General features: G+C 41.1%; 1 protein-coding gene across 1 annotated transcript; it reads right to left on the bottom strand.

Annotated features, from left to right (window-relative positions):
* Nucleotides 1-295: 295 nt before the first annotated feature.
* LOC139375820 (zinc finger protein 2-like) lies at nucleotides 296-7,528 on the bottom strand. Its single transcript, XM_071117714.1, has 2 exons — nucleotides 7,266-7,528; nucleotides 296-1,784 (listed from the first exon to the last, which is right to left on the bottom strand). The coding sequence occupies exons 1-2, from the start codon at nucleotides 7,429-7,431 to the stop codon at nucleotides 463-465; spliced, it is 1,488 nt and encodes a 495-aa protein (XP_070973815.1). The 5' UTR covers nucleotides 7,432-7,528; the 3' UTR covers nucleotides 296-462.
* Between the last annotated feature and the right edge of the window lie 19,496 nt (nucleotides 7,529-27,024).

Genomic DNA, 27,024 nt, shown 5'->3' with positions numbered 1-27,024 from the left:
AATGACGTTGTAGCCTACCACCGCGACATGGAAAAAAGCATTCCGTTTATTGGCAGACGGAATAAGTGATGGTGGTTAAGTGCACGGTGATGAGTTTCATGCAAATGTCCAATGACTTTTGACTTGATAGCTGCCAATTATAACACATTTTTAAAAAGGCTATTGATTTTATCCATATCTCATCATATAACCTACCTCGTCCACTTTATCAGCAGACTTGTTGTTTATAGAGCATGTGCCAAAACCAGATTGGGCAAGTAATACCATTTATCGCAAACAGTGTGTGACAAAACCATTTGTAGAATTGAAAATGCAATGGAAACATTTATTTGGTATATGAAAACATAAAAGCACTTTTGCGCTTAAGTTAACTACATCACACACAGCATTTTATCTGCTAAAAATTCAGTTTGTTGGAAACACACCCCTGATGATAAAATGGCCATGTTCTTTCTATGTGGACTATTCGCATGAAAATCCATCACCAATTGGATGGAAACCTAGATAGTGACTTTGAAGTTGATGCAATTTTAGAACTTGTGCAGTGCTATAGCATTTTCCACACACTGGGCACTTGTATGGTTTCTCCCCTGTGTGAACCCTCATATGTGCAGTTAGGTTTTCCTTCCGGCCAAAACATTTCTCACATTCGTTGCATTGGTATGGTTTCTCTCCTGTGTGAATTCTTATATGGGTATTCAGGTGTCCCTTATGAAGGAAGCATTTCCCACATTCTTTGCACTGATATCGTTTCTCTCCTGTGTGAGTCTTGTGCATTTTCAGATTAGAATATATGTGAATCACCATATGCCTGTCCAAGTTATGCTTACTGGGGAAACATTTTTCACATTCTTTGCACTGATACAATTTCTCCCGTGTGTGAATCTTCATATGCGTATTCAGCTGTCCACTATGAATGAAGCATTTGCCACATTCTTTGCATTGATACTGCCTCTCCCCAGTGTGAACCAACATATGTTGTTTCAGATGAGACTCAAAGGAGAAACGTTTGCTACAAACATCACAATAATATATTTCTGTAGTGTGAGTTTGCAGGTGATCGATCATACATTCTGTGGACTCAAAGTCTTCTCCACACACACCACACATGTAGTCTTGGTTCTTTGTGTGTGTTTCTCGCACATGATGGACAAAATGGCCCATGAAAACAAAAGTCTCTCCACACACCTTGCATGAAAAAGGAACAGAATTTCTTTGACTGGGGGATTTAAATTGGGGCAACTGTTTGGCTGTCTTGTCATCAGTACTAGTATGGGAGCTTTGTCCTTGTTTTACCCATGTTCTAGTTGATTCGAGTAGTGTAGATCCTGGCAGTGTTTCTACACTTTCCATCCCATTGTCTTCACTCTGAGCTGTAGAACAACCAGGATTTACTGCACAGAGGGGATGAGAGTCACTAGTTGGTTCTGGTACTCCATAGTCCTGTCCATTAGGTTCTGTTTTGATCTCTTCAATTGTGTTGGTGGGTATAGAGTGCTTCTCCTTGTTCTCCACAGTTTGAGTTTGGTAAAGATGTGAGAGCTGAGGTGGGCCCTGATCATTGCAGTCACTTTTCACACAAGCAGGAGTGAATGTTGAGTCTTTGGTGTTAGACTCCAGCCCTTGAAGCTGCTCTTCCTCCTGACTGGTCCTGAACTCCTCGTGTTCCTCTTTAATGTGTGGGGGCTCTGGGTCCTCCGGGTCCTCCTGCCCCAGACTTGGGCTCCACTCCTGCTCACAGTGTTCCTCCTCTTCAGATACAAGGAGCGTGAGTTGCTGGGGGTCTGAAAAGAAAACAGACGGTAAATATTGCTGTATAATTTCACATTTTAAAATATAATAAGTGTATCATCCAGTTTCCTTATGCCCTGCAGACGAAATGTACTACTGCCATCACTACAGTCTGTAGCTAGCTGTAGCTAGCTAGTTGTGTAGCCAATGCTATGTGTTAACCTGACAGCCATCATTTCGCAGCCATTTCATTTAGCAGTACTGAATGCATACATTTTCATAATTTGTTTAGGTACTCAATTGTAAAAAAAAAAAAAAGATTTTGGAAGCTATTGAAAATGCATGAACACTTATTTTAACTTAATATAATACATCAATAAAATCAATTTAGCCTCAAGTAAATAATGAAACGTGTTCAATTTGGTTTAAATAATGCAAAAACAAAGTGTTGGAGAAGAAAGTAAAAGTGCAATGTGTTCCATGTAAAATATGTGCCATGTAAGAAAGCTAACATTTCAGTTCCTTACTCAGAACATGAGAACATATGAAAGCTGGTGGTTCCTTTTAACATGAGTCTTCAATATTCCCAGGTAAGAAGTTTTAGGTTGTAGTTATTATAGGAATTATAGGACTATTTCCCTCTATACCATTTGTATTTCATTAACCTTTGACTATTGGATGTTCTTATAGGCACTTTAGTATTGCCAGTGTAACAGTATAGCTTCCGTCCCTCTCCTCGCTCCTCCCTGGGCTCGAACCAGCAACACAACGACAATTAGCGCGCGCTAACTAGCTAGTCATTTCACTTCGGTTACACAAGCCTCATCTCTGGAGTTGATAGGCTTGAAGTCATAAACAGTGCAATGCCTGACGCACAACGAAGAGCTGCTGGCAAAACGCAAGGAACTGCGGTTTGAATGAATGTTTACGCGCCTGCTTCTGTCTACCACCGCTCAGTCAGATACTTGTATGCTCAGTCAGATTATATGCAACGCAGGACACGCTAGATAATATATAGTAATATCATCAACCAGGTGTAGTTAACTAGTGATGATTGATTGTTTTTTATAAGATAAGTTTAATGCTAGCTAGCAACTTACCTTGGCTTACTGCATTCACATAACAGGCAGCCTCCTTGTGGAGTGCAACGAGAAAGAAGCAGGTCGTTATTGCGTTGGACTAGTTAAGGTTGCAAGATTGGATCCCCCGAGCTGACAAGGTGAAAATCTGTCGTTCTGCCCCTGAACAAGGCAGTTAACCCACTGTTACGAGGCCGTAATTGAAAATAAGAATGTGTTCTTAACTGTCTTGCCTAGTTAAATAAAGGTCAAATAAAGATTAAATAAAGGTGTAAAACGTTTAAAATAAAAAAATATATATCGGCAAATCGGCGCCCAAAAATACCGATTTCCGATTGTTATGAAAACTTGAAATCGTCCCTAATTAATTGGCCATTTCGATTAAATCGGTCGACCTCTAATGAACATGAACTTTATCGAACAAAACATACATGTATTGTGTAACATGAAGTCCTATGAGTGTCATCTAATGAAGATCAAAGGTTAGTGATTCATTTCTTTATTTCTGCTTTTCGTGACTCCTCTCTTTGGCTGGAAAAATGGCTGTTTTTCTGTGACTAGGTGCTGAGCTAACATAATCGTTTGGTGTGCTTTCGCTGTAAAGCCTTTTTGAAATCGAACACTGTGGTGGGATTAACAAGAAGTGTATCATTAAAATGGTGTAAAATACTTGTATGTTTGAGGTATTTTAATTATGAGATTTCTGTTGTTTGAATTTGGCGCCCTGCACTTTCACTGGCTGTTGTCATATCGATGCCGTTCGCGGGATCTCAGCCCAAAGAGGTTAACCTGTCTCCTCCCCTTCATATACACTGATTTGAAGTGAATTTAACAGGTAACATCAATAAGAGATCATAGCTAAGGTTGCAAAGGTTCCGAAACTTTCCGGTAAATTACCAGAATTTTTCCATGGGAAGTTAAGCCCGGGAATTTGGGGAATTTTGCTTAAATTCATTAAAAACAAAAGAGCTTATAATAGTGAACCTTTTTTGTGTGTGGGATACACATAAAGCAATTCTAGGTCTTGTGGCATATTTTGGTTAAACTATCCCCAATTCAATGGAATTGCTCAACCCTCTGCATGTGCAGTGCATTCTTCCACCAAATGTGCAGCTGATTCTCAAGATCTTGCACAGGAATGAGATGCTATTGAGCCCACACTTCTACACTGTCTGAGGCAAGGACTACATGTTTTCTGGTAAGTTTTGATTACAATAATGGGTGGGGTGAATATATTTTATATAACATACATTTTTGTTTTTTGTTAACTAGTAACTAGTAGCCTACAGCAAGGTGTGTTTAAATCATTTCTAACTTGTTAAGAATTTCTGCTAGTTAGTTTTTGCTACCATGTGGGTTTTTAGCTTGCTTGAGCCTGCTAACTGAGGAGTGTTAATTCACCCGTTTCTATACATGTTTCATTTTAAAACATTTCTTACAAAGGAGTTGTTTAATCTAAAAGCTTAACTATTTATCTGTACATGGAATTGTGTTTTTTTCTCTAATCTTTACGGGAAAATGCCCCGGGCACTATCTGACGTATGGAGACATTTCACTGCATTTCACATGTAGAAGGAAAAGCTGTGTACATTTGCAAATACTGTGACAAAAATCATATGTGAAGAATGCAACAAAGATTCAGAATCATCTGGCTAAGTGCATAAAGTTCCCTCATCGCTCACAACAAGCAACCTCTGACAAAAGTCCCTCTCACTTCTATTCGAGGTGAATCAGACACCTTATCGATAGCAACTTCTGGAATCAGAAGTTTTTTTGACTCAATGGAGGAACGTAGTCAGAGAAATGCTGATGAATGTCTTGCTCGAGCTGTGTATGCAACTGGTTCACCTCTGATGCTCACAGGTAATGTGTATTGGAAGAGATTTCTGAATGTTCTTCGCCCAGCATACACCCCTCCAACCAGAATGCTTTATTTACTAATTTGCTATATGCAGAGTTCAACAGAGTTCAAGTGAAGGTCAAGCAAATCATAGAGAAAGCAAACTGTATTGCAATCATCTCTGATGGGTGGTTGAATGTTCGTGGGCAAGGAATAATTAACTACATCTCCACCCCTCAACTAGTATTCTACAAGAGCACTGACACAAGGGACAACAGACACACCGGTGTCTACATTGCAGATGAGCTGAAGGCAGTCATCAATGACCTTGGACCACAGAAGGTATTTGCACTGGTGACAGACAATGCTGGGAACATGAAGGCTGCTTGGTCTAAAGTGGAGGAGTCCTACCCTCACATCACACCCATTGGCTGTGCTGCTCATGCATTGAATCTGCTCCTCAAGGACATCATGGCACTGAAAACAATGGATGCACTCTACAAGAGAGCCAAGGAAATGGTTAGGTATGTGAAGGGTCATCAAGTTATAGCAGCGATCTACCTCACTAAGCAAAGTGAGAAGAATAAGAGCACCACATTGAAGCTGCCCAGCAACACCAGTTGGGGTGGTGTTGCCATCATGTTTGACAGTCTCCTGGAGGGGAAGGAGTTTCTCCAAGAAATGGGCATATTACAGCCCCATCTAGAGGATCCTCCTAGATGTATTTTAGGAGAGCGTGGTAAGCAGCCTGAAACCTATAGAAGTAGCCATTGCCCGGATTGAGGGAGACAATGCCATCCAGTCTGATGTTCAGACTCTGCTTGCAGATGTAAGAGAATAAATCTGTACTGCCCTGCCCACTTCCCTGTTGCTACAAGCAGAGGAAACTGCAGTTCTGAAATACATCAAAAAGCGTGAAGACTTCTGCCTGAAGCCCATACACGCCGCAGCGTACATGTTAGACCCCAAGTACGCTGGCAAGAGTATCCTGTCTGGTGCAGAGATCAACAAGGCATGGATGAGGGCAAGGTTCTTGGCAGTCTGGCAAAGTACACTTCCAAGCAAGGCGCTATAGAGGGTAGTGCGTACAGCCCAGTACATCACTGGGGTCAAGCTTCCAGCCATTCAGGACCTCTATACCAGGCAGAGGAAAGCCCTGAAAATTGTCAAACTCCAGCCACCCTAGTCAGACTGTTCTCTCTGCTACCGCACGGCAAGCGGTACCGGAGCACCAAGTCTAGGTCCAAGAGGCTTCTATACAGCTTCTACCCCCAAGCCATAAGACTCCAATCAAATAGTTACCCCCATACTATTTGCATTGCCCCCCCCCCCCCCTTCACACTGCTGCTGCTACTCTTATTATCTATGCAGTCACTTTAATAACTCTACCTACATGTACATATTATTCTCTCAATTACCTCGACTAACCGGTGCACGTTGACTCTGTACCGTAACACCCTGTATATAGCCTCCACATATAGCCTCCACATTGACTGTAGCCTCCCGGTACCCCCTGTATATAGCCTCCACATTGACTCTGTACTGGTACCCCCTGAATATAGCCTCCACGTTGACTCTCTACCGGTACCCCCTGTATATAGCCTCCACATGGTACCGGTACCCCCTGTATATAGCTTCGTTATTGTTATTTTACTGCTGCTCTTTAATTATCGGTGACTTTTATTTGGTTGTACTTTTCTTAAAACTGCATTGTTGGTTAAGGGATTGTAAGTAAGCATTTCGCGGTAAGGTCAACCAACACCTGTTGTATTCGGCGCATGTGACAAATAACATTTGATTTGAGCTGTGCCCTCTGGTGGGCGCCTTTAAAGGCTAGTACACATAGCACCGAATGTGATTCTGGCGTCTGCTGATCGTTCAGCGCGCTGTGTTTTAGGGACCACCGGCTATGTAGATGTCTGACTGCCTATGTAGATGTCTGACTGCCGACATTTTCCACACGATGTCAAATCAGTGTGCACTCGGTTCGCAAGTTACGTTCAGAGGTGCGAGGTACTTTCGGCCAGCAAATGCTATTGTTGTGTCTGAGCCCTAATTGAAGTAAACATTAAAATGTTTTGTTTTATTTATATACCTATTCTTTAAAACATTTTTTTTGAGTAGTAATGTTACTGTCCCCACTACAACAAATAAATACTTAAAAACATGTAATGTATTTATTGATATACTGTAGAATTCCATTCATTCGAGAACTGCTCCTTCTGGGATAACAACAGCAGGGACGGCCTTCTAGCCAGCAGCATGGCTTGCTAGAAGGGATCCAGCTTTTGACCATTTAAGGTCAAACGTGGAATTATTTTTTGCATTTTGGCTATCGCTAACCTTAACCCAATTATCCTAACCTGGTACGAAAATCTGACGTTAATTTAACAAAACCTGTAACCCTTCTAGCCGCGACCCTTCAACAAAACCTGGATCCCTTCTAGCCATGACCCTTCAAAGCCCGTCATTGTCCAATACATAGCATCAACAATCCAGGGTTAATACGCATCATTGGGTCTAGCTAGCTAACGTTAGCTTACCTAGGCAGTGTGCCTTATTTAAAATGTTATGATGCCACACTTGGTTAGCTCTCCCATTGACACAATACAGACCTGCTCTATGAAACTTTGGTTTGGTTAACAAATCAAGTAGTCGTCGCAGACGTTCGTTCTCTTCCTGGTAATCTGTTATCGTTCTCTCTACTGCCACTGATATCTCTGCAGCAGCTGCTGTTAATCGTTCAGTCAGATACGCATTGAACAACTGCAGTTTAGACATTTTGATCGAAATGAAAGTCGATAAATATGTAATAATCCTTTCAAATTGTGCATGTAGCCTACATTTCGCAAGGTGCGAAATTTCCCACAATCCTGTGTTTGTCTTCTTCTTTGTGTGATTTTTCCGGCAGATTTAGACCCGGTGCTGCCTTTCGTTGGTTGGAGTACGGATGAAGTATTTGGTCACAAAAATTGGGAAAATCTTAAATTGCACATCTAACCCCATCATCCAACTACTTTGGAATTCCTTTTCTCAAAAGTCCCTGTAGATGTTCTGCACTAAAATCTCTCACACCCAAATATTTCTGCTGCTGCAACTAACAAAGCTTTCTTCTGTGATTTCCGCTCCATTAGTGCAGTAAAGTTAATCGTTATGGCTATAAACGCAAGAAATTCAACCTTACTAAAAACGTATCCTCCCTGTAGGTCTCTCTTCAGGCCTACTCAATGGGGGGCTCCCAGGCGAATCACTCACCCTTGGGCTATCTTAAACTCTCTTCACTGCCTCAGCATATTAAACCTTCTGCCCCTCTCGAACTCTCGCAATTTCAACCTGTCGCTTCCTCACAGGGCACTTCGGATCCCCAGTTGACACAAGATGCCTTCTCTATCCCAACTCGACGCTCCCTCTAACTGTGCCCCCCTGCAAATTTCTCACATTGTGGGATCTCCCTTCTACACACTGCTGTAACATGCCAGTTTATTATTATTATTATTTATTTATGTCCCTAGTTTCAAACAGGATGGATTATTTGAAATTGTTTTTCTCAGTACAATCTGCCATCTTTTCACTCCAAAGGGTATATAACACGAGGCATTAATAACAGTATCACCTTATTAATTATGAGTGTTTGCAGTACCATTCAAAACACGTTCATATCACATGTATTTAACATAAGTGAAAAGCAGTTTTCGAAATAAAATATATTTGTAATGCGCAAATACAATATCCACGTTTCCACAGCTTGGTGCTCAAGTTTGATTGTTTTTAATAACCTGCCCATAATATGCATGGCTCCTGAGTGGTGCAGCAGTCTAAGGCACTGAACTTCAGTGCTAGAGTTGTCACTACAGACCCTGGTTTCAAATCCAGGCTGTTTCACATCTGGCTATGATTGACAGTCCCATAGGGTGGGGGTGCACAATTGACACAGCATTGTCTGGGGTAGGCCATCATTGTAAATAAGAATTTGTTCTTTTAATAAGTGACTTGCCTAGTTACATTTTATAAAAATGTTTACAAATGTATCCCTGGGATGTTGAGATATTTTGAACGCTGATTGTTGACTTTTGAGTTTGATTTTTTACTTGAAATGGACTCGGCAAGAAAGTAATCTAAAACTACTTTATTAAACTTATTAGTAACTTCATGGCAAAATGTAGTTTTACGCATAAATAGCCATACCCAAAAGTAATCATTTTTTATGAGATGGCCAAGAACCATAACTAGTAATGCTGCATAGTTCTAGAAAGGTCTGGAAGGCACCTTTCTGGTAAAAAAAAGAAGGAATTCATTTCTGAGGTGTACTCACTTTTGAGGACACAAACTCAAGTACATAATACAAATATAATAATATTAATGCTTTCTAAATATAGTTACAATAAAATAAACGACTTACTATAAGACTTCACCTTTCTTATAACTGTAAAATAAAAATGATTATATTTAATGACAGTACAAATTTGGCCCCATTTAATATAACTGACAAAAGACCATTTTCTGCCAAATCTTCTCTGAGCAATTCTGAGACACCATTCGAATGTCTGCAGACTCCTTACAACTTCAGCTTTACACACAAAGTGATTTAGTTTTTTTTTCCATATTGTGAGCTCTAAATCGGAGAATATCACAGCGAAATGAGAGGAAGAGAGGCCCAACTCGGGGGAAAATCTGTCTCCCTCCAGCAGGTGGCGTATTTTCGTTGTGTCACGTTGTGTCGTTAGCCGCGCAGATCAGAGTCAAGTGGAGACTAATAAATTTGGTTCAGTCAGTCATCTCTGATGAGCCTTTCCCATTTCCCAGCAAGCTAGTTTATGCTGGCTAGCTGGCAACAATAGCAGCATGGTGGAGGAGGGAGATGTCGGACGTGAAAGTGCTGGTTGATGGCGTGCGGTTGAGTGAAGTTGGTGAGAATGAATGGAAGACACTGACAAAAGGGAAATGGAGCCAAAAGAGCGAAAGTTGTAAACGAACATCAGTTTCTTGTAAGAGAGATTCATCGACAATTATGTATTTCTGGGAGATCTATTAGTGGTCACAAAGATAGTTGAGGCATTAGGAAATGTAGAGTCAGAGTGACAAGGAGTGGTTTTGTTTTGATTTCCTGGCTCTAAATGATTAGGATCTGAAGTGGAGAGTTGTGATTTTCAGACCAAAGCACCAATAAAAAGGTGTTCAAATCAAATCACATTTTATTGGTCACATACACGTGTTTAGCAGATATTACTGCGGGAGTTAGCGAAAGTTTCTAGCTGCGACAGTGCAGTAATATCTAACAAGTAATATCTAACAATTTCACAGCTGTCTTGTTAGACTTCAGTGCAGCTTTTGACATTATCGATCATAGTCTGCTGCTGGAAAAACATGTGTTATGGCTTTACACCCCCTGCTATAATGTGGATAAAGAGTTACCTGTAATAATCAGGAATTTCCCAGGGTAGCTGTTTAGGCCCCTTGCTTTTTACAATCTTTACTAATGACATGCCACTGACTTTGAGTAAAGGCAGAGTGTCTATGAATGCGGATGACTCAACACTATACACTAGTCAACTACTACGCTGACTGAAATTACTGCAACACTTAACAAAGATTTGCAGTTAGTTTCAGGGTGAGTGGCAAGGAATAAGTTAGCCCTAAATATTTCTAAAACTAAAAGCATTGTATTTGGGACAAATCCCTGGTTCCAGGTGAAGCTGGTTTAGAGAATGCCAAGAGTGCGCAAAGCTGTCAAGGCAAAGGGTGGCTACTTTGAAGAATCTAAAATATAACACTGTTTTTGGTTACTGCATGATTCCATATGTGTTATTCCATAGTTTTGATGTCATCACTATTATTCTATAGTATATAAAATAGTACAAATAAAGAATGAGTAGGTGTGGCCAAACTTTTGACTGGTACTGTATATATATATATATATATATTACATTTCAAATTACAATAACAAAAAAAACATATTTTCTCTGAAGAAACATAAAATAACAAATAAAAATATACAAAATATATACACTACCGTTCAAAAGTTTGGGGTCACTTAGAAATGTCCTTGTTTTTGAGAGAAAAGCTATTTTTTTTGTCCATTAAAATAACATCAAATTGATCCGAAATATGTGTATACATTGTTAATGTTGTAAATGACTTTTGTATGATAGAGTTGTTAGAATACAAGTAAAAAATTAATTGTATTTGGGGACAGATTTCAAATATTTGTTTTCTCGTGTATATTAAATTTACCAAAGAGAATGAAGAAATTAATGACTAATTCAGTAGTTTTGTTTTCATTTGAATAATAACATATTACATATTTCATTGTAAATACATGGGTCTTAATGAAATTAAAAACGTAATTACTTAACTCGCTCCAAAATAACTTCAGAGTCACACTCTGTTTCCCCTTCTTTATCACAGAAAAGGCATACGACCTCTAAGTCCATGAATTTAGACAACAAGTTATTGGGTATATTTTGTGCAAGATTTTACTTTATTTGATATACAGAATTTGTGGGGAGCAACCAAGCTTTCTTCCATTAAATGTCAGTAATACAGTGCATTCGGAAAGTATTCAGATGCATACAACATTTTTGAAAAACCTGTTTTCGCTTTGTCATTGTGTGTAGATTGATGATAGGGGAAAATAATTTAATCACTTTTAGAATAAGGCTGTAACATAACAAAATGCGGAAAAAGTCAAGGGGTCTGAATACTTCCCAAATGCATTGTATATGCATTCCAGAACAATTTACTTCTAGGAGAGATTTTGTTCTTGGAGTTCAAAAGTTCAATGCACGCTGACACGCTGACACAGTCGCCAGGTGTTTCCTCCAACACATTGGTGCGGCTGGCTTCCGGGTTAAGCGGGCATTGTGTCAAGAAGCAGTGCGGCTAGGCTGGGTTGTGTTTCGGAAGACGCACGGCTCTCGACCTTCACCTCTCTCCGTACGGGAGTTGCAGCGATGGGACAAGACTGCAACTACCAATTGGATACCACGAAAAGGGGTAAAAAAAACAACATTTTTTTTAAATACTAAAAAATATGATAATTTTTCACCTCATCTTCACACAATACCCCATAATGACAAAGTAAAAACAGGTTTTTAGAAATGTTGGCACATTTAAAAAAAATTGAAAACAGAAATACCCTATTTACATACAAACATACAAACAAGTCATTGATTAAGTGAAGCCAGGTGTGATAAGACAAAGACAGAACAAATGGGAAATGAAAAGTGGATCGGTGGTCGCTAGAAGACCGGTGACACCGACCGCCGAACGCCGCCCGAACAAGGAGAGGTACCGACTTCGGTGGAAGTAGTGACACCTACATAATAGTAGAAAAGTGTCAATAACCTGTATTTATTCATGATACACTGAACAAAAATATTAAACACATAATGTAAAGTGTTGTTCCCATGTTTCATGAGCTGAAATAAAAGATCTCAGAAATGTTCCAGATGCACAAAATCTTATTTCTCCTTTGCCAAGATAATCCATCCACCTGACAGGTGTGGCATATCAAGAAGCTGATTTAGCAGCATAATCATTGCACAGGTGCACCTTGTGCTGGGGACAATAAAAGGCCACTCTAAAATGTGCAGTTTTGTCACACAACACAATGCCACAGATGTCTCAAGTTTTGAGGGAGCGTGCAATTGGCCTGCTGACTAAGGAATGTCCACCAGAGCTGTTGCCAGAGATTTGAATGTTAATTTCTCTACCATAAGCCGCCTTCAGCGTAGTTTTAGAGACTTTGGCAGTACATTCAACCGACCTCACAACCGCAGACCATGTGAATGGTGTCGTGTGGGTGAGTGGTTTGCTGACGTCAACGTTGTGAACAGAGTGCCCAATGGTGGCGGTGGGGTTATGGTATGGGCAGGCATAAGCACGGACAACGAACACAATTACATTTTAAGAATGGCAATTTGAATGCACAGAGATACTGTGACAAGATCTTGAGGCCCATCATAGTGCCATTCATGATAATGCAAATCCCCATGTCGTAAGGATCTATCTGTACACAATTTCTGGAAGCTGAAAATGTCCCAGTTATTCCATGGCCTGCATACTCACCAGACATGTCAGCCATTGAGCATGTTTGGGATGCTCTGGATCGACATGTACGCGTGTTCCAGTTCCAGCCAATATCCAGCAACTTCTCACAGCCATTGAAGAGGAGTGGGACAACATTCCACAGGCCACAATCAACAGCCTGATCAACTCTACGCAAAGGATATGTGTCGCACTGCATGAGGCAAATGGTAGTATTGGGTTCTAATTATCAGAGTAAAAAACTCTACGGACACCATGAAAGCTTAAACCAAGTTTATTCATCCCAGAGGATCAATACAGCTGCATTAGACAAATACATTTTCACACTAGCACTGATGTTTAACTGTTCCTCCTAGGCTGAGTCTCCTCCTATACATCTGTACAAACATTGTTCTTTACTGCTAGGCAGGACGCTAAGTGATACGGGCCATAAACTTTTATTTCTCCCTTAATCCCTTAATTGACCTGATCTTGACCCCCCCTTCATCGCTAATCCATGGCTCTCTCCCCTTATCAATGCCTGCCACATGTGTCCGCTTCCCTGCACTCAACACAAGGCTGTCATTGTGCCTGGTCCCTGATGATAACATATCCTAACATAATGTAAACGTTATACATTACCCTCTCTCCCTCAGTGACATGAATAAGTATATGTCATATTCTCAGTACCCAACAGTAGTCACACCAGATCCACACCCCTACTTGACCAACAGATGCATATCTGTATTCCCAGTCATGTGAATACTTGAATTATGACCAGGTGCATTCATAGATTAGGGCCTAATTTATTTATTTCAATTGACTGGTTTCCTCATATGAACTGAAATCTTTGAAATTGTTTTCATGTTGCGTTTATATTTTAGTTCAGTGTATATATGAAAAATAATTGTCTAAACATTAACAATTATTCATATTTGTTGATATTTAAGAGACATTTGGGTTTTATAACATGCTCTAAGGTCAAGTGAATGACCCCAATGCGAATCACTGTAAATTAAAAGTTCCATAGTCATCCCCTGATGTAGTTTAAACATTGTTGTAAACACAACAAACCAAACAACAAAGTGTGAAAAAACTGGAGGAAAACCAGAAGAAAATTGATGAATATTCATGAATACCTGAAAAAAACAAAAAACAGAGAAAACACGATTTGGGCGGAAAAAACTCCAGAAGATTATTTTTTGTAAAAGGCTCTGCCAATGTTTTTTTGCAGTGCATGACTGCACTTTAGCGTGTGTGTGTCATCCTGCAGGTCAGCATTTTGTGGAAGGTTGTGGTCAGGACTAATATTGAATATGCACTCAAGAATGAAAGAGGTTGGACCATCCTAGAAATGTTTTAGAGTAATATAATTAAGCAATAAGGCCTGAGGTGGTGTGGTATATGGCCTATATACCACGTCTAAGGGCTGTTCTTAAGCACGACACAACCCAGAGTGCCTGGATACAGCCCTTAGCCGTGGTATATTCACCATATATCACAAACCCCCCGAGGTGCCTTATTGCTATTATAAAGTGATTTCCAACGAAATTAGGGCAGTAAATTTGTTTTTGTTGTCATACCTGTTGTATACGGTCTGCTATACCACGGCTGTCAGCCAATCAGCATTCAAGGCTCAAACCACCCAGTTTATAATATTATATATAACATTTTAAGACACTTTTATCCAAAGTTACAGTCATACGTGAATATATTTTTACAATGGGTGGTCCCAGGAATCGAACCCACTATCCTGGCATTGCAATGCTCTGACAAGATGCATGACAGGGTTATAAATGCTTTGTGTAGCCTCAATTTAATTTACAAGACCTTTCCACAGTGGGTACTGAGGGAGCATAGGAACGACCTAGAAGTATGTGTAGAAGCAGATATTCTCTCTAAAACTCTTCTCAGTGTAAATTCAGTCTGAGATGCCTATGGAAATGGAAATATTCCAAAAAAAGAAAACACAGCTGACATCTAATTGTAGATTTTCATATTGTGATGCGTCGACCCAAAAAAAGTGATCCATTATAAAGAAGAAAATGACGAGGGTCCGCACTCAGGTATTTGCAGTGAAAGAAATTTGAGTCGTTTTGGTTCCCACATGTCAATGTCAGAATGTTTACAGATTTGTATTTATTCATGGTAATGTAAAGAAGATAATGTTACCTGCATGGCTGTAGTGTAAATGTGCATTATGATTCCTCTTTTAAGCCTTGTTGATATGTTTACATGGCAAGTGTTTGAGCAACGTCTCCCAAGATTACTTTTAACTTATTATATCATGTTTGTTTTTTGAATTCAACTTTCTTATTATGTAACTCTTTATTTGTTGCCTGCTTTGTCTCATACAGTACATACTGCTAAACCACTTTCCATTTAGGTAATTTTTTTTGTATACATGGGAGCTCAGATGCTGTTCCAGAAAATAACACAAGATGGCAGTGTCAAACTAGGTTGTTTTGAATTATGACCAGGTGCATTCATTGCAGAGGGTGAAGTCACTTTTGTTGACTATTCGCATGGCATGGGTTGGGGTGGGGTGGGGTGGGGTGGGGTGGGTTGGGTTGGGTTGGGTTGGGGTGTGGTGGGGTGGGGTGGGGTGGGTTGGGTTGGGTTGGGGTGGGGTGGGTTGGGGTGGGGTGGGGTGGTGAAAGCAACAATATTTATGCCTAACTAGCACTTTGTCTGTTTGCATTTCCAAATGGCTCCTTTACTTATTTTTTTAAAGCGCAGGTGGTGTTTGAGCTTCTTTATCCGAGTGTTGTTATCCTTTTTTTTCTGCCAATTGTTCTGCCACCTGTGTTAACTCGATACAAGTGGGGATACATGCTGTGGAGAATAAAATGTACAAAAAAAAGTTTGGGTAAATATGGAGGGGGGGGGGGGGGGGTTGTTAAAGGAAAATAATGAATTGGTCTTTGTTCATTTATGGCAGGTGGTCTTTAAGTTTCTTAATCCTTGCATTGAATTTCCATCTGTGTATTGATCTGATGTAAGTGGTGATACGTGTTGGCGTTGTAGCCACAACTGTATCCTGCAGAGGAGTTAGAGCAGAGATTAAAGGCTTTTCACCACGATTCACAACATTAAATACAAAACTAATAAGTAGTTAATATGTTTTTTTGGTCACATATACCTGATAGGTGCAGTGTAATGTGTTGTTTTACAGGGTCAGTCATAGTAGTATGATAGGTGTTGTTGTACAGGGTCAGTCATAGTAGTATGATAGGTGTTGTTTTACAGGGTCAGTCATAGTAGTATGATAGGTGTTGTTCTACAGGGTCAGTCATAGTAGTATGATAGGTGTTGTTTTACAGGGTCAGCCATAGTAGTATGATAGGTGTTGTTTTACAGGGTCAGCCATAGTAGTATGATAGGTGTTGTTTTACAGGGTCAGTCATAGTAGTATGATAGGTGTTGTTTTACAGGGTCAGTCATAGTAGTATGATAGGTGTTGTTTTACAGGGTCAGCCATAGTAGTATGATAGGTGTTGTTTTACAGGGTCAGTCATAGTAGTATGATAGGTGTTGTTCTACAGGGTCAGCCATAGTAGTATGATCGGTGTTGTTTTACAGGGTCAGCCATAGTAGTATGATAAGTGTTGTTTTACAGGGTCAACCATAGTAGTACAACACCCCTGAACACCCCTGAAGAAAATGATGGTTATTGGGCGGCGCACAATTGGCCTAGCGTCGTCCTGGTTTGGCCGTGGTAGGCCGTCATTGTGGAATAAGAATTTGATCTTAACTGACCTCGTTAAATAAAGGTTAAAGTAAATTGTTTATAAAATAAATACGTGCCTTGCTCAAAGGCGCAGACAGATTTTTCACCTTGTCGGCTCAGGTATTCGAAAACAGCGACTTTTTAGCATCGTTTGTTTCAACATCTGTATTTTCGCATGTACATTGATTAATGAGTTAGTTGGACTGAAATGGTTGTTGCCTTTTAGAGGGTTTAGGTCGTCTCATATATCTTTCCAACCCTGGAAATCATTCTGAATGCAGGTTGTGGGTGAATAAATGTAAACATGTTGGGATCTCCCTACTCTGGATAGATTCCAATAGGGATTAAACATGACTTTTCACACCAGTGTCACCAGCATGAGCTGGTCACCAGCATCACCATCATAAACTGGTCACCAGCATCACCATCATAAACTGGTCACCAGCATCACCATCATAAACTGGTCACCAGCATCACCATCATAAACTGGTCACCAGCATCACCATCATAATCTGGTCACCAGTGTCACCAGCATGAGCTGGTCACCAGCATCACCATCATAAACTGGTCACCAGTGTCACCATCATAAACTGGTCACCAGCATCACCATCATAAACTGGTCACCAACATCTCCATCATAAACTGGTCACCAGTGTCACCAGCATGAGGTGGTCACCAGCATCACCATCATAAACTGGTCACCAGTATCACCATCATAAACTGGTCACCAGTATCACCATCATAAACTGGTCACCAGCATCACCATCATAAACTGGTCACCAGTATCACCATCATAAACTGGTCACCAGCATCACCATCATAAACTGGTCACCAGCATCACCATCATAAACTGGTCACCAGTGTCACCATCATAAACTGGTCACCAGCATCACCATCATAAACTGGTCACCAGTATCACCATCATAAACTGGTCACCAGCATCACCATCATAAACTGGTCACCAGTATCACCATCATAAACTGGTCACCAGTATCACCATCATAAACTGGTCACCAGCATCACCATCATAAACTGGTCACCAGTATCACCATCATAAACTGGTCACCAGCATCACCATCATAAACTGGTCACCAGTGTCACCAGCATGAGGTGGTCACCAGCATCACCATCATAAACTGGTCACCAGCATCACCATCATAAACTGGTCACCAGCATCACCATCATAAACTGGTCACCAGCATCAAATAGTACAGCTGCTTCAGAAACTAACCCCTTGACTTATTCCCCATTTTGTTGTGTTACAGCCTGAATTTAAAATGAATTAAATATATATTTTTTTCACCCATCTACACACAATACCCAACAATGACAAAGTAAAAAACATGTTTTTTAAAAATGTTTTCAAATGTATTGATTATTTGAATACTTATTTACATAAGTATTCACACCCCTGAGTCAATACTTTGTAGAAGCACCTTTGGCACCAATTACAGCTGTGAGTCTTTCTGGGTAAATCTCTAACAGCTTTCCACACCTGGATTGTGCAACATTTGCACATTATTCTTCAAGCTCTGTCAAGTTGGTTGTTGATCATTGCTAGACAACAGTTTTCAGGTCTTGCCATAGATTTTCAAGTTGATTTAAGTCAAAACTGTAACTAGGCCACTCAGAAACATTCACTGTCTTCTTGGTAAGCAACTCCAGTGTAGATTTGGCCTTGTGTTTTAGGTTATTGTCCTGCTGAAAGGTGAATTCATCTCCCAGTGTCTGGTGGAAAGCAGACTGTACCAGGTTTTCATCTAGGATTCTGCTTTTCTCCATTACGTTTCTTTTTTATCCTGAAAAACTCCCCAGTCCTTAATGACTACAAGCATACCCATAACGAGATGCAGCCACCAATATGCTTGAATATATAGAGTGGTACTAAGTCATGTATTGGATTGGATTTGCCCTAAACATAACACTTTGTATTCAGGACAAAAAAGTGAATTGCTTTGCAGTATTACTTAAGTGCACTGATGCAAACAGGATGCATGTTTTGGAGTATTTGTATTCTGTACAGGGTTCCTTCTTTTCACTCTGTAAATTAGGTTAGTAGTGGAGTAACTCAAATGTAGTTGATCCATCCTCAGTTTTCTATCACAGCCATTAAAACGCTGTAACTGTTTTAAAGTCACCATTGGCCTCATGGCGGTTTTCTTCCTCTCTGGCAACTGAGTTAGGAAGGACGCCTGTATCTTTGTAGTGACTGGGTGTATTTGTACACCATCCAAAGTGTAATTAATAACTTTATCATGCTCAAAGGGATATTCAATGTTTGCTTTTCTTATTTTTTTTTACACATCTACCAATAGTTGCCCGTCTTTACGAGGCTTTGGAAAACCTCCCCGATCTTTGTGGTTGAATCTGTGTTTGAAATTCACTGCTCGACCGAGGGACCTTACAGATAATTGTATATGTGCTGTACAGACAACCCAGTCTCTCATTAGGAATGTACTATATGTACACATAAGCACAATGTTTTTATGTGCTAATAACACAAATTTATGGGGCATCGAACTCAATAACACCAGATACCTCTGATGCCCCTGCTGAATCTCTTTAAACTCGATGCGCCCTGAGTTTGTCCTGTTAGTACAAATAAACATAACTGCTTATTTGGTTGAAGCTAGCTAGCTATTTTATAGTGAGAACGAGGTAAGTTATTGGACAAGAAATTACATATAATCTAGTATTTTCAGTATTTCGGCCGGCATAGTTCTAAACTTTTTTTTATTTCAATCAGTTAGGTATATTGGTTCATCTTGTAGACGGGAAGTTCTATTTATTCGCTCTGGCCAACAGTATCTTGAATGCTAATGTTAGCTTTTTGGTTCCCGGCGGTTGCAAACCCAGTGAACATTGGGTCTATTTAGCTCGCTGCTCTCCATGATTAATTATGTAAAAAGACAATCAATAATATAAATCGTGTAAGTACATAAAAATATATTTCTATATATCTTTTTTTATGAATTTATTTAATTATTTAATAGTGTCTGGCAGTGAGTTACGGACTGTGAAAACTCAAATCTCCCATGATTCACGTATTACCAGATAGGATGTTTTATCATTTGAACCCAGGTACTGACCGTTGTGTTTGTTCTTATTATACCGATGGTTGTGTTGAACACCAGATCCAACCTAAAATAAACAATTACTCTGCACAGAATACATAACATATAACAGAAGAAATGATTTATCCTTTTCATTAGATCTTCGATGGCATAGCTAGTTTATTTATGGCCTGTGTGTGTCCCATGGAAATATGATTACATAGCGACACAGGTGTCTGCATATTTTAAACTGTAAACTGTAACTCTCTTTTTGCTGTCTGTATACCAATTGTGTAAATATGAATACACAAATCTAGCTCATAAATAATAATAACCAGCTTTGTTCGCAGCTGAACTGTTAATGAATTAAAGCATGGACTGTTAATGAATTAAAGCATGGACTGTTAATGAATTAAAGCATGGACTGTTAATGAATTAAAGCATGGACTGTTAATTAACTGTGGAGGCTTTGCTTTTTGCACAATATAACACAGTTCCCACGAATAATGAAAATCAACCATTCACAATTGTATACCAATTTACTGCTATCATGTGTGAATCTACTATATATATTTGACTGTGTCTCACAGTATATGATCACACATTTGAGTGCTTTTCTTTCTACTTTAACATACAATAATGTTTATGTTCAACCAAGTAGAGAAATGAGCCAAAGAGCAGCATGTGGCATTTGAGAAAGCTATCGCATGTAAGGGACATTTCTTCCCATTTCCACAGTATATTTTTAGGGCAGTTGAATTGTGGGTACATACCACAATGTTGTTGTGTTGTAATTTTAAATCACAGACAGATTCCAATTCTGTTTGATTTGAATAAATACTTTAGGATCAGAAGGAGCGAGCTGCAAAGCAACAGTCACCTGCTCCTGCCACTAGCCTTGCCCCTGTCCAATGGACAGAGAGGGGAAGCAGAGGTAAACAACATTTACAAAAGACCTGGATTCAAAGGTCTAAGAAGGCTTCAAAGACATGGTAAGTGTTATGTACCTATTTAGTTGTGTGTTTGTTTACGCATGTAAAGTGTAGCCATTTTTTTTTCTGAATAGATAACATATGCCAGTCCTGGCTGCCTCACGTTAATTGTATAATATTGTCATCAAAAGTCAGAGCGGAGGACATGGACCTTACCGGAACAGGTGGCCATATAGCAGCTAATGGCGGGGGTGAGTACTGACTGAAATAGAGCTTGACCCTGGGGCATCTGACCCTTAAACAGGGTTTCTCAACCCTCTCCACTATCCTCCTGTGGTACCATCCTCCTGTGGTACCCATCCTCCTATGGTACCCATCCTCCTGCAGTACCCATCCTCCTGCAGTACCCATCCGCCTGCGGTACCCATCCTCCTGCGGTACCATCCTCCTGGGTACCATCCTCCTGCAGTACCCATCCTCCTGCAGTACCCATCCTCTTGCGGTACCCATCCTCCTGCGGTACCCATCCTCCTGCGGTACCCATCCTCCTGCGGTACCCATCCTCATGCAGTACCCATCCTCCTGCGGTACCCATCCTCCTGCAGTACCCATCCTCCTGTAGTACCTATCCTCCTGCAGTACCCATCCTCCTGCAGTACCCATCCTCCTGCAGTATCCATCCTCCTGCGGTACCCATGCTCCTGCACCTATCCCCACAAGATAAAGGTACAGTATGCTAGAATGCCAAACAAATACCATGCCAACCTTAACATTTCTTAATATAGCCAAGCAGCTATTCTTTTCATGAATCCTGTCATGTTTTTGTTTTTTTAATCTCCACAAGACTCCCTGATGCAGTACCTACAGGAGCTGATGAGGAGTTTCACAGGGCCAGATTGTCATGTAACCCCAAAGGTGACTTGGGCAGAGTGGCAGGCCTTGTGTGCACAAAAGGGGGAGAGGCAATGGTGGACAGCATGCTCGCTGCTGAAGGTACTGTGTTGGGACAGTGTCAGTATTGCAACAGTGAGGATGCTGTTGTGCAGTGCAGATTGCCTGCCCAGGCATATTCTCTGTGCCACATGTGACAAAGCCACCCATAGCACCAAGGTTTTGCATAACAGGGAGTCTCTGTTTGAAGGGATTTATATTATTTATTGTCCCCCAACCATCCCTTACCTTCCAGGAGAAAGTTGTGTGTTTATTGTTTATGTGTTTCAAATTAAATCTGATAGCACCTCCTGCAATACACACTTTTTTAGTCATGCTGCACTATTTTCAATGCATCAGTATTTACAATCCAAATATATAGAACAATTTATTTGTGATACTTTGGTGTCACATTTTGGTTTCTAGTTTGTCTTTTGCCCATGGCTGTGTAGCTGTGTAGCTGTGTAGCTGTGTAGCTGTGCCACAGCTGTGTAGCTGTGTAGCTGTGTAGCTGTGTAGCTGTGTAGCTGTGCCACAGCTGTGTAGCTGTGTAGCTGTGTAGCTGTGTAGCTGTGTAGCTGTGCCACAGCTGTGTAGCTGTGTAGCTGTGTAGCTGTGTAGCTGTGTAGCTGTGTAGCTGTGCCACAGCTGTGTAGCTGTGTAGCTGTGTAGCTGTGTAGCTGTGCCACAGCTGTGTAGCTGTGTAGCTGTGTAGCTGTGCCACAGCTGTGTAGCTGTGTAGCTGTGTAGCTGTGTAGCTGTGTAGCTGTGTAGCTGTGCCACAGCTGTGCAGCTGTGTAGCTGTGTAGCTGTGTAGCTGTGCCACAGCTGTGTAGCTGTGTAGCTGTGTAGCTGTGTAGCTGTGTAGCTGTGTAGCTGTGTAGCTGTGCCACAGCTGTGTAGCTGTGTAGCTGTGTAGCTGTGCCACAGCTGTGTAGCTGTGTAGCTGTGTAGCTGTGTAGCTGTGCAGCTGTGTAGCTGTGTAGCTGTGTAGCTGTGTAGCTGTGTAGCTGTGGAGCTGTGTAGCTGTGTAGCTGTGTAGCTGTGTAGCTGTGCCACAGCTGTGTAGCTGTGTAGCTGTGTAGCTGTGCCACAGCTGTGCCACAGCTGTGTAGCTGTGTAGCTGTGCCACAGCTGTGTAGCTGTGTAGCTGTGTAGCTGTGCCACAGCTGTGTAGCTGTGTAGCTGTGCCACAGCTGTGTAGCTGTGTAGCTGTGTAGCTGTGCCACAGATGTGTAGCTGTGTAGCTGTGTAGCTGTGCCACAGCTGTGCCACAGCTGTGTAGCTGTGTAGCTGTGCCACAGCTGTGTAGCTGTGTAGCTGTGTAGCTGTGCCACAGCTGTGTAGCTGTGTAGCTGTGTAGCTGTGCAGCTGTGTAGCTGTGTAGCTGTGTACATTGCAGTTGGTTTTCCTTTTAGAAGAAGATTAATTACCAACCAAAGGTCATTTTTCCAGGAAGAACAATTGTTGGACAGGGATTTGTCTTTTTGCTTCATCCAAATCCCTCTGAGACACACAGAGACACACAGAGACACACAGAGACACAGAGAAACACAGAGACACACAGAGACACACAGAGACACACAGAGACACACAGAGACACAGAGACACACAGAGACACAGAGACACACAGAGACACACAGAGACACAGAGACACAGAGACACACAGAGACACACAGAGACACACACAGAGACACACAGAAACACAGAGACACACAGAGACACACAGAGACACACAGAGACACAGAGACACAGAGACACAGAGACACAGAGAGACACAGAGACACACAGAAACACACAGAGACACACAGAAACACACAGAAACACAGAGACACAGAGACACAGAGACACACAGAGACACACAGAAACACAGAGACACACAGAGACACACAGAGACACACAGAGACACACAGAGACACACAGAGACACACAGACACACACAGAGACACACAGAGACACACAGAGACACACACACAGAGACACACACACAGAGACACAGACACACACACAGACACACACACACACAGACACACACACACACAGAGACACTCAGACACACGCACACACAGAGAGGTTGGAGCAACACTGTCAGATGTCTGGGATTTGAACCAGCAACCCACCACTCTAGGCTACATGCCACACCTTGGCGGTTTGGTTTTATGGATAATTTTGTGATGTAATCTTGCAGTCTGACTTTCTATTTAGTGTTGAGAAGGGCTTCTGTGATGGTGTCGTCCTGGCAAAAGACAAACGATATGTCATGTTTCGTCAAACATGTTCGTACAAAGACCAATCATGTAATTATTCTCACAGTTTCTATAACATAACTTAATGTCACCTAGTTTAGAACTTGTTTATTTTAAGTTCATCTCTGCACTTCCCTGTGATATTCATGTTGTAGACGCCAGGCAAAGGAGTGCGTGGCACGTCAGAGTGGACAGCGGCCAAGGAGACGTCTGGAAAATGATCTGCCAAAGTAGATGAGGAAGGCTACAGTGCTGACACCACATGTACAGAGGAGAGATATATGCCTATGCAATGGACTCCTCAAGGCCCTCAACATGTACAGAGGAGAGATATATGCCTATACAATGCACTTGCAGAAGGAGCTGTCTTCTGCTGGCACGATGTTGCATGTAAATACTGTCCATATTGTCAGAAAGTTGTGCAGGCGTGCCCAGAGTTGGAGTAGTTTCTTAAAAATGCACCCTCTCCTTCTCTGTTATTCATGCGAAGGCACATGAATGGTCTTGTGAGGTAATTGTTTTCCTTCTTGACTGTTTATTTAAATTAAATGTTATGAAGAAAGGATATTGTAATGTTAAATAATCGTTCCATAATACATTATTACATTTTTGTTGTATTTGTTCATTAAGGCATTAAAGTTCAAATGGGGAGGCCGCAATCAGCCTGGTGCCGGCAACATAACCAGAGAGGAAGTCGAACAGGTGAATAATTTTATATCCAGAGCTGCTGTCACAACAAAGCACATGTCCAAGGCTGGTAAGTGTATTATGATGTCATGACTAATGCTGAAGAAGGTTTAGGATTGCAACATGGTCCTTTATATTTCAGCTCCAGCACACTTGTAGGAAAACATCAAGAGGACTGTTTCCATTAAAGTAAAATATTTTAGTGTGATTCACTTGAAAAACATTCACCTATGTTATTCCTTAAATTTAATTGTATTTTTTTCAGAATGTCAAAAGACTGAAGGGGGAGACCAGACTCCTTGAAGAAAAGCGGGCAGAGCTGGACATCAACGACTCTGTGCTTCAGGAGTGGGTTTCTGAGGTCCAGCAGTGGCCTGAAGGTATGTCAGGTTCTGAACAAATAGAGCAGAAACTGAAACAGACAATCAGAAAAAGCTCAAACTAAGTTTATTCTACCCACAAGCCTTCTGACTAGGTGGAGTTGCCACCTTGCATGTCTAAGATAAACACTCATCTGTTGTTAGGCAGAAACATAATAGGTTCCTCTCACTGGTATTGTCATGGCCTGCCTAAGTCTAGAACCCTCACGGGTGTGGAAGTGTGTGTGTATTAGATAGGACTGTAGTCAGACGGTTTTCAGGGTGGGCCCCTATTACCCCCCTCCCAGCAGTGTGTGTATGGGATAGGACTGTAGTGAGATGGTTTTCAGGGTGGGCCCCTATGGCCCCCTCCCAGCAGTGCGTGTATGGGATAGGTCTGTAGTCAGATGGTCTTCGGGATGGGCCCCTATGGCCCCCCTCCCAGCAGTGTCTTCTCTCTTCAACTACTGACCTTTTCTGGAGTTGAGTTCCACATCCCTCATTGTCCTGGTTCCTCAGCAGCTTGCCTGCCTTATCAGGAACTGAAACTAAACTGCTAGCCTTTGCCTCCTTTCTTAGAAATATTCATATTCAGCAATAACATGTTTGATCAGAATATGAACTTTCTGCAATTCCCCTTGTCTCACTCAGTAACTTTCCATACCCAAAGTTCCTATACACCCTTCATTGACCCCTAACATATACATTACCTGTCAAAAGTTTGGACACACATACTCATTCCAGGGTTTTTCTTTATTTTTACTATTTTCTCAATTGTAAAATAATAGTGAAGACATCAGAACTATGAAATAACAGATATGTAGTAACCAAAAAAAGTGTTAAACAAATCTATTTTATATTCTTCAAAGTAGCCACCCTTTGCCTTGATGAGAGCTTTGCACACTCTTGGCATTCTCTCAACCAGCTTCACCTGGAATGCTTTTCCAACAGTCTTGAAGGAGTTCCCACATGCTGAGCACTTGTTGGCTGCTTTTCCTTCACTCAGCGGTCCAACTCACCCAAACTATCTCAATTGGGTTGAGCTCGAGTGATTGTGGAGGCTAGGTCATCTGATGCAGCACTCAAAACATAACATATATTTTGATTTGTTTAACACTTTTGACTGGTACTGTACATTTCTTATACATATAAAGTAATCAATACATTCTAATATGATGACAGGAATAAGTATATTTCAAGGCAGAATCCAACAGGTAGAAAAGTGAATGTTTCTCTGTCTCTCAACTTCATAATTGCATTGATGTCAGTGGAGTCATGTTTGTAACTTGCCCTAATGTTTGATCTCCACACTTCAGGATAGTCAAACAGGGTAGACGGGGCATCTCCAGAAGAAGACTGAGGGGCTTTACCTCAGTGTGAAACAGAGGAAACACTACCTCTACCATTAGACAAGTAAGCCCCAACAACAATATGACCTCAAACACCTTTTTAATCAAGCAGTGAAACGGATTTGTGAAATAAAATGCATTAGTCATACACATCAGTCCATGTTTATGATAAAAAATGTATCCATGACCTATGTTTTAAATTGATCTCATGCAAAACATTTCATTAAACTGAGAAATTGCATGACCATAAACAGCAGAGTGAGCTACAACTCTGTAGGCCTTGTATAATGTTATAACCGCATGGCAGCAAATGCTTTAGAAATGAGTTGATTGCTTTGTTCTCTCTTTGTTCTCTCTTTGTTCTCTCTTTGTTCTCTCTTTGTTCTCTCTTTGTTCTCTCTTTGTTCTCTCTTTGTTCGTGCCTCTACAGTAGTTCTGTAACTTATAGTCATGTAATATATCTGAACATACAGTCTGTCTAATCACCCCTTTTTGTTCAGACGGCAACAAAAGGAGACATCGGATTCAGAGAAAAATGGTTGAGGACAAAGCGGCCTTGACAGCTGCCATTGTTCAACTTCACCAACAGCAAGGCAGAGTTTAGGCTCCCCACAGTGGACGAGCTGCACAACACTGACAGCTTTGTGTGGCCATGGGAGAGACTTGGCACCAGTAAGAAACATGACTGCAGAAGGTATCTATTGGGATTGAATGTTTACCTTCAGCGTAGGCTGCAATCATTGCTGCCGTTCTGTTATATACCTCTGTGAGTTTACATCACACAGGCAACAGCCATCTTGTCATCAAAAAAGGCAATCTTGGACAGACTGATGTTGGTGAACAGACTACAGGAGGAAGAGTGGATCCTGGTGAAGGAGATGAAGAGGCACTGGGGGGAGCCTACAAAGAGCATCGGGAACGCAGGAGGTACTGTCCCTACAGGAGGTACTGTCCCTACAGGAGGTACTGTCCCTACAGCTGCAAGACCAGAGTATGTTGAGGTTTATACTGTTTTTGGACTGAACTTTTTGTCTTGCTTTACAAATACCCTCCACACTATTTT

Source organism: Oncorhynchus clarkii, chromosome 20 (genome assembly GCF_045791955.1).
Source record: "Oncorhynchus clarkii lewisi isolate Uvic-CL-2024 chromosome 20, UVic_Ocla_1.0, whole genome shotgun sequence".
Taxonomy (NCBI): domain Eukaryota; kingdom Metazoa; phylum Chordata; class Actinopteri; order Salmoniformes; family Salmonidae; genus Oncorhynchus; species Oncorhynchus clarkii.
This window is presented reverse-complemented; position numbering and strand designations above follow the sequence as displayed.

Excerpts from the sequence above, each read along its gene's own strand:
- LOC139375820 (XM_071117714.1), bottom strand. The coding sequence starts at position 7,431 with ATGTCTAAACTGCAGTTGTTCAATGCGTATCTGACTGAACGATTAACA. Across the intron at positions 1,785-7,265 it reads ACCAAAGTTTCATAGAGCAG|ACCCCCAGCAACTCACGCTC; the intron begins GTCTGTATTGTG and ends TTTTCTTTTCAG.